Here is an 8,967-nt window from a genome sequence, read left to right as displayed (position 1 = left end):
CCAGCCAGTAATCAGTTCCCTAAGTGTTCTCAACCTTCTGGAACACACAGAGACTCACAAAGTTGGGTAGAGAAGAAAGTGGGTAGGGAGGAGACAGAGGCGACCTGGTGCAGAGAAAGGAGAGTCCAAAGGGGGAGAGAGCAGTCAAGCCAGTAATCTCGCTCCCAAGTAAAAATGGGTACAGAAGATTGGGTTCTTAAAGGTATAAAATTGATAACAAATACTAAAAAGCACAGATTAAAAATCTAGAGTAGAGTTTGGAATTTCAAAACTACAATATTAAAGAAAAGAAGAAGAAGAAGAAAAAAGAAGTGAGGAGAAAAATAAAAAAAGTCCCCCAAATTATATAAAATATGCTTTTAAAAAATAGGATTTTTTTTTTTTGCAAAGTAATAGTAGGTAATAAAAGTGAAAGTTAAAGGAGTAATGGAGGACTTAAATTTTTTTAAAAAATAAAAAAAAAGAATGATCGTAAAAATAGTAAAAATATATCTAGGACTTTCTCTAGTGTTGTTGTGGGTATTGTCCGGTCAGTTCATTTTCGGATAGTTCCTTGGTCTGGTTTATATTTCTCAAGATCTATAGGCCCCTTCCCATGTAGTCGGTACTAATGACAGGGTTTTAATCTATTGCACCTGTCACTTCCAAGGCGGTTCCCTCTGTTTTAGCTTCTTCTGTTTGCTGGTCTCTTCAGTGTCTGATTTCTGCCCTGAAACAAAGGGGGCGGTGGTGGACACTTTATTTTAGACTCATTTGTTCAGTCGTGCTGTGGGGAGGGAGGGACGCTGCAAACAAATAACACTGGTGTGTGCTCGCAGTGCCTCAGCTACACTGGGCCTGCCCCTGCTCACAGCACGTGTGCCCTCCCTGTCCACACTGCTCAGGATCTAGGCTGCACCACTGGGAACCGTCTGAGGCTGGCCCTGGGCTGCATGAACCTCCCAGGTCTAAGCTGCTCATGTTCAGGCACTCGGGTAGTCCTCAAAGGCACAGACTCAGTTGGGCCTGCATTTTGTGCCTTTCCCAGGTCCGAGCAGCTCAGGTGATGAGGTGTTTGGCAAGTGTGGTCGCTGTGACTTATTGCCTCTCCCGTCCCTGCTGCTCAGTTTTCTGGGTGTACAACCGGCACACCTTCTCAGGCAGATGATGACTGTCCAGAACCCCAAGAAGTCTTAGTTAGCAAAGAAGCCTGCTTGCAGTTTGGTAGATAATGTCTCTCTGGGGTTGCGATTGCCCCCTTCCGGCTCTGGCTGCCTGTCGCTGGAGGGGGATGGTCTGCAGCTGGCTAGCTCTGTTCAGTCCTTTGTTCTGTGCGCGGGCTTGGCGATGTCTTAAGTTAGGGCTGGCTTTGTGCGTGGTAGCTATCCAGCAGTTTGGTTGGCTAGCCCAAGTTAATTCCCTCAGATTGTCCTCGGGGCATTCAGGCCCGGTCCTTACTCTAAGCCATGCAGCCTGCGCCTCCCTGCCCAGCCCCCGCTTACTAGTGACAAGTGCAGGTGTCTGCGCTGCTTCTCCACTGGGGGAGTTACCATTGGGCTGGTAATCTGTGGGTTTTAATTATTTATTTATTTTTCTCCCTGTTATGTTGCCCTCTGCTTCCAAGGCTTGCCACAGACGTGGCAGTGAGAGTGTTTCCTGGTGTTTGGAAACTTCTCTCTTTTTAAGACCCCCTTCCCGGGATGGAGCTCCATTCCTATCACTTGTCTCTATTTTTTGTCTTTTATATTTTTTCCTACCTCCTTTTGAAGACAATGGGCTGCTTTTCTGGGTTCCTGATGTCCTCTGCCAGCATTCAGAAGTTATTTTGTGGAATTTACTCAGCGTTTAAATGTTCTTCTGATGAATTTGTGGGAGAGAAAGTGGTCTCCCAGTCCTATTCCTCCACCATCTTCCAAACTGCTTCTCGAGAGGTTGCTTTAGAACCCCTCAGTTCACTTCCATTGATCAGTCATGTCTGACTTTGCTACCCCATGGACTGCAGATCATCAGGCCTCCCTGTCCATCACCAACTCTAGTATATTACTCAAATTCGTGACCATTGAGTCGGTGATGCCATCTAACCATCTCATCCTCTGTTGTCTCCTCCTCCTGCCTTCAATCTTTCCCAGCACATTTCCCCTACACCTATCCCCTATCCCCTACACCTCTCCCCTTCATCTATCCCCTATACCCTACACCTTTCCCCTATACCTATCTAGTCCAACTTCCCAAGCATTGGAGAAGCATACAATGGAAAGAGAATGGAGTTAGGCCTAACTCAATGAAGGCTGATCATAAAAATAGTTTTTCAATCAAGGAGTTCCTGGAACTATACTGGTAAAATGTGTTTCCAGAATACAACTCCAAGGACAGAGTGGTTTAAAACATTGGAGAGACAGTAACACAAATTATCAAACTTGAAGGGTAAGTCAAAGCTGATTTACATATTATATGATCTTTCTGGTCGTCCGTCTTTTCAGTATGTTAAGAAAGCTAAATTTTAATTTTATGATGTCATTGTGACTATTTGATATCACTTCAAAATTTTCACAACAGCTTAAATACTGTACAATTAATTTCCATAATCACTGATAATTTTTCCCAAGAGAAGAAGAAATTCAATATAATTTTAAATATTAGTTATCTTCTTCCTAATTTATATTCCACTAGTAAGGCATATAGCTTTCTGAGAACCAACTGCTTCTATATGTAGGCTCACTATAGAGGTATGTAAATACTATAGAATGTTTTCCAATTACTAGAAAACAATAGACATTCCAATGACATGCTCTCTTTTTTCTGAGATTCTTTGAAATAACTGAGGAAGAATAAATTTTGAATTTAGAAGAATGATTATCTGAATACAAGCTCTGCCTCTGATAATATGCAGATTATTTAGCTCTTTTGAACTTTACTCCTCCTCATCAGTGAAATGGAATAATGATAATTATACCTACCTTGGAGAATTGCTGTTAGAGTCAGTAAGAAATATAGGAACAGCTTTATAGCAATAAAATATGAAAAAGTAAAGATGTGATGTGAAGAATGTGAAGAACTGACTCACTGGAGAAGACTCTGATGCTGGGAAAGACTGAAGGCAGGATGAAAAGGGGACGACAGAGGATGAGATGGTTGGATGGCATCACCGACTCGATGGACATGACTTTGAGTAGGCTCCAGGAGCTGGTGATGGACAGGGAAGCCTGTTGTGCTGCAATTCATGGGGTCACAAAAAATCGAACACTACTGAGCGTCTGAACAATAACAACAAATAAATTCATTACACATTCTTATTTAGGCAATGTTAAAAATGGTACGTCAGAGTTTCCTTTTGACTGATTAATAATATCTTCCTAGTTCTCCCATTAATCAGTGAACTAAACATAATATTTTTCTTGTATTTAATTTATATTTTGTGAAGCTCCTGATTTAAATTAAAAAAAAAATCCTGGATAGTAAAATCCTTTTGTTTTTAGAGAGAAAAGCTAAGACTCATAAAAGTATAGATATTCTTACCCTGTGTGGCTTATTTATTTATGTATTTTCCACTGCTTTAGGTCTTGCTTGCTGTACTCAGGCTTTCTCTTAGCCATGGCAAGCAGGGACTACTCTTCTTTGCGGTGTGATGGGGTTGCCTTGCTTTGGTGTCTCTTGCTGTAGATCACTGACTTAGGCTTGTGGCTTCAGTGGTTGAACAACTGGGCTCAGTGATTGTGGCATGCGGGCTTAGTTGCTTCAGGATATGTGGAATCCTCCCTGACCTGGGATTGAACCTGTGTCCCCTACTTTGTTAGTCAAACTCGTAACCATTATATGTCCAGAGACGTCCCCCTGTGTATTATTTAACCAAATTTTTTTCTGTTTTATTTTGTCGGGGATTTATCTGTATATAACCTATTTGTAGGAATCTCCTTTAAAACCTATTTAGAAGTGAAATAAAATGGTCCAATAACTCTTTCTCATTGTGCCCATTTTCACATTGTCAAAACTATTGTAAGTTCTGAGATGATAAAGTACTAAAGAAGTTAAGCACAAGAAGATGAGGACTTTGAAAATAAAGAAGCTTTCATTTGAGACCACAAAGTGCTTTTTACTGTTTTATTTCCACAAAACAAAACAAAAATACCTCTAGGAGACAATTCCAAAAACAATATTGTTGCAATTTATGTCAAAGAGTGTTCCTGCTAGGTTTTTCTCTAGCAGTATTATAGTGGCCAGTCTAAATTTAGGTTTTTAATCTACTTTAGGTGTATTTTATATAGGATGTAAGGGAAGACAGTTGAAGAGGGAACCTTTTTTCCACTGTATATTCCTGTCTCCTGGAGACAGTCTTGAAGTACTTAGTAAATACAGTCACCCAGTACCATGCTCTGGCATTGCTGTGTAGTCAAATCATGAAAGAAATAACTCCAGTTGACCAGAGTTTGACCAAGCAACATTTGTTAAAAGAAACATGGCATGTTGTAGTCTGAGAAGTTGACTCAGCATGTAAAGATTCCTCCTGCAATTCAGGAGACATGAGACAGTAAAGTTTGATCCCTGGATCAAGGAGATTCCCTGGAGGAGGAAATGGCAACCCACTCCAGTGTTCTTGCCTGGAAAAGTCCATGGACAGAGGAGTCTGGCATGCTACCATCCATAGGGTCACAGAATCAGACATGACTGAGCATATAGCACTTCCGTCTGCTTAGACCATTAGAGAAGCCCTGATTAATAAAGAGTGATGTAATAACATAAGATGACCTGATGTCCTCTAGGTGCAGTGAGGAGCATTGCAAGTATTCCCAACTATCCAGAAAGTTCACATTAACCACTTCATTTTTATGAATAAGAAAAACGAAGGGGATTTTTGCTTTAAAAAAAAAATTAAAAAAAAAAAACAACTCTGTTACCATACTATTGTGCTTTTGTAAAAGTGAAGTGACATAACTGCAAACTTCAAAAATAAAAAGCTTGTAGTGCTGAAATATAGTGCTACAGGTGAGACAAGACTACAACATGTTTGACACCAACTTCCAAGGGACAAATTGAATCACTAAGACTTCAGATACTTTTCTTATCTGTAGACCTACACATGCCACAGAAAACTAAGGCTATTTAAGAACATAGATGGCCATCATCAAAAAGTCTACAAGCAATAAATGCTGGAGAATGCGTGGAGAAAAGGGAACCGTCTTACACACTGTTGGTCGGAATGCAAATTGACACAGCCATTATAGAGAAAAGTATGGAGATTCCTTTAAAAACTAAGAACAAAACTACCATATGACACAACAATCCCACTATTGGGCATATACCCTAAGAAAACCATAACTGAAAAAAAAAACACATGCACTCTAGTGTTCATTGAAACACTATGCATAATAGCTAGCACATAGAAGCAACATAGATGTCCATTGATAGATGAATGGATAAGGAAGTTGTCGTACATGCACACAATGGAACATTACTTAGCTTTAAAAATAAATGCATTTGAGTTAGTTTCAATGAGGTGGATAAACATAGAGCCTATTTCACTGAGTTAAGTAAGAAAAAGAAATTCAAATATAGTATATTAACAGATATATATGGAATCTAGAAAGATAGTACTGATTATCCTATTTGCAAGGCAGCAAAGGAGACACAGATATAAACAACAGACTTGTGGATACAGTGGGGGAAGGGGAGGGTGGGATGATTTGAGAGAGTAGCATGGAAACGTTCCCATTACCATATGTAAAATGGATAGACAGTGGGAGTTTGCTGTATGACCCAGGGAACCCAAAGCCAGTGCTCTGTACCAACCTAGAGGGGTGGGATGGGGACTGAGGTGGGAGGGGGGTTCAGGAGGGAGGGATTCATGTCACTGAATGTCAAAAACCATCACCATATTATAGACTAATTACTCTTTAATTAAAAATAAAATTATGAATAAAAAATAGAGCAAATGAGTAATTCTAAAATTTCTGGCTTATTTTTAATGGCAAGGAAGCAGTTAGATTTTGCATTTTTCCTTCCTCATTTTGTTGGTGCCTCGCTTTTGACTTTTGGTAAATTCATAGGGGAAAAAAAAATCAGCTGCAATTCCTTCACTCAATTAATTGCTCCTTCTCAATGGATCTATTGAAAAAGTTTCTATCCCTTATTTGCTTTACCACAGGCTATGGAAAAATAGAAGATCTGAGTCAATGTCCCATGAAAAAAACAGATTTTTTTCCCAAGTAACATGTATTCAGAATTTAGTAAAGTAAATGGAAGACTCTGGAGTAAAACATACTCTAAAATCATGAAACTAGGAGATTATAGTTCTTTCCTTTGCCTAATCTGAAACTATGAACATGAACATTGAAGACTCTAGAAAGTATATTAAAACTTATCAAAATACCTAAAAATGTGTCTATGTTAAATTATCAACAAATAGTTTCTGGGATTTTTTTTTTTCTGTCAATGATCCTCAGAACTTTTTTACTCCCACAATTTACAACAGGTACAATTCTACCTATGTATATAAACCATCACTTTCTTGGCATTGTGACAAGCCTAAATTACTCCCCTCTTCAATAAACTCCTTATGGCATTTTTCACCTCTATGTTTCTCATTGTGTAAATAATAGGGTTAAACATAGGAGTGAGGATTGCAAAGAACACAGCCACCCACTTGTCTGCAGGGTAAACAGCCACAGGACGCGTGTAAGTGAATATACAAGAAACAAAAGACATTACCACTACTGTGAAGTGGGCACTACATGTAGAAAGGGCTTTGCGTCGTCCTTCAGAGCCATGGAATTTCAGGGAGATCAGGATGACTATGTAGGAGATGAGGAGCATGGAAAAAATAAGCAAGCACATGCCCCCTGTGTTAGCTGCCACCACCATTCCCAGCCTGTAGGTGTCGCTGCAGGCAAGTTCCAACAGTGAGAAGAAATCATACATGAAGTGATCAATGAAGTCCATGGTGAAAACAACCTGTACAGTGGCACGCAGGATCCCCCCAGTCCAGACCACCACCACCAGGAGCTGGCAGAGCCCCTGTTGCATGATGGCCATGTAGTGCAGAGGCTTGCAGATGGCCACATAGTGGTCATGGGCCATGATGGTGAGGATGGTGACCTCTGATCCCGCCCGGAAATGTTCCATAAAGAGCTGAGTTAGGCAGGCAGCCCAGGAGATGGTTGTCCTTTGGTACAGCAGGTAAATGATCAATTTGGGGGTGGTGACAGAGGTCAAAGAGGCATCTAGGAAGGACAAGTGATTGAGGAAGAAGTACATGGGGGCAGAAAGTGTGGGGCTGAGGGAGATTGTGATGACAATGAGCAGCTTGGCCAGCACCGTGAATAGGAAAATGGGCAAAAAGACAATGAAGAGTATTTTCTGCAAGTGTGGATTCTGTGTGAGTCCCAGGAGAACAAATTTGGTCACGTTGTGAGGAGGCATGGGATCCATTTAAGAACTAATGCATTCCTGGGGCCTGAATTAGCTACAAAATAATAAAAAAATGATAGGTTTTAATCATGAGAGAATTATAGTCTGCATTTCTTATAGAGAAGACTGAGCAGTTGCATGACTCTAGAGCATGTCTTTGGCAGTTTTGCCCCACGACCTGCTTCATTTTTTTTCTTACTTCCTTGGTGATGCACGTCATGTCTTCAGACACCTAGTACCTGCCCCCTGTAAAATATCTATAGGACAACATTTGCTGTGTAATTTACAGAAAACACTAGGATATTTACATAAGATCTGGATTCTCCTCCATTGTCCAACTCCACGTGACTCTGCTGAGTTATCTCAGTGTCCCATGTTTCCATTCCCTCCTCTTTGTCTTATTGTTGTTCACTCACTAACTCATATATGGCTGTTTGCTACCCCATGGACTGTAGCACACCAGGCTCCATGGGATTTCCCAGGCAAGACTACTGAAGTGGGTTGCCATTTCCTTCTGCAGGTTCCTCTGTGTCTGTGAGGTTGCAAATTGTCATTCTTAGATGCATCTTGTAAGATGTGCTACACACTGGTAAGAGTTATTACCTTCACCATGAAAATTTGCATCTGAACCCTAGCTCTTACTGTGGAAAGAAAGACATGGTCAATAAATACTTATCATAAGCAGACAGTTTAGAGAATATGCATATGCCACTAATGACCAGCTCTACTTGGTACCAAGCCAGAATACATAAGCTACATGCATTCTCGTGCTTTCTCCCATCTTCCCATAAGAAATTGGTTACAGACTACTGCATAAATAATAGAGTGAGAAATTTGGAGTCATAAATTTCCCAAAGAAAAGCGGAAACAGAAATACAGTAAAGTATATTTAGCAAATACACTTTCCCTTCAAAGATAAATGGATAAAGAGCTTTATTTTTTAATTGTCCACAATGAACACAACAGGAACTTTCCTGGTGTTCTAGTGGTTAAGACTGAGGCTTCCAGTTCTGGGGTGCTGATTCAGTCCCTTGTTGGGGAGCTAATATCCCTGTGCTTCGTGGCCAAAAGTAGAAAACAAAGAAAAACAAAAGGGATATTGTAACAAATTCAATAACGACTTTAAAAATTGCCCACTTCAAAGAATCTTTAAAGAATAAACACAACGTTGTAAATCAACCATTAAACACTAATTCCAAAACTGAAAATTATAAGGAAACAAAGTGTAACAGCTTCATTGCAATTTCTTATTCTGATATAGAATCCCCCAACAGATCAGAAAAGGGTATAGGGTACAAATAGTAAGAGTTAGATATAATTAATGTAATAAAACTTTTAGAAGTATCTCTGAATAAATACTTTGCATTTTAATTTTTCTTTGGTTCCCAACACTCTTTTGAGGAATAAGACCTAGTGGAAACCTTTCTAAAGTAGAAAACTTATTCTTTACAAATACGCTCAACACAATTATTAATAACTATGGAAAATTTAAAACTCTATAGAATGCTCAACACTGGAGGAATGGTTAATTAAAATATAGTGCATGTCTTAACAATGCACTTTTTAACAGAGATATTTTTAAAAATT

The 8,967-nt window shown here is 39.7% G+C and overlaps 1 protein-coding gene across 1 annotated transcript; it reads right to left on the bottom strand.

The window, feature by feature from the left end:
- Positions 1 to 6,498: 6,498 nt before the first annotated feature.
- On the bottom strand, positions 6,499 to 7,401 carry LOC129628791 (olfactory receptor 4C46-like). The gene has a single exon (XM_055548313.1). The coding sequence runs from the start codon at positions 7,399 to 7,401 to the stop codon at positions 6,499 to 6,501; it is 903 nt and encodes a 300-aa protein (XP_055404288.1).
- Between the last annotated feature and the right edge of the window lie 1,566 nt (positions 7,402 to 8,967).

The sequence above is a fragment of the Bubalus kerabau genome, chromosome 15, assembly GCF_029407905.1.
Source record: "Bubalus kerabau isolate K-KA32 ecotype Philippines breed swamp buffalo chromosome 15, PCC_UOA_SB_1v2, whole genome shotgun sequence".
NCBI lineage: Eukaryota > Metazoa > Chordata > Mammalia > Artiodactyla > Bovidae > Bubalus > Bubalus kerabau.
The sequence above is the reverse complement of the archived record's forward strand: the minus strand, read 5'-3'. Positions and strand labels throughout refer to the sequence as shown.

Bases quoted from the DNA above. Each gene is read 5' to 3' on its own strand.
- LOC129628791 (XM_055548313.1), bottom strand. From the start codon at position 7,401: ATGGATCCCATGCCTCCTCACAACGTGACCAAATTTGTTCTCCTGGGA.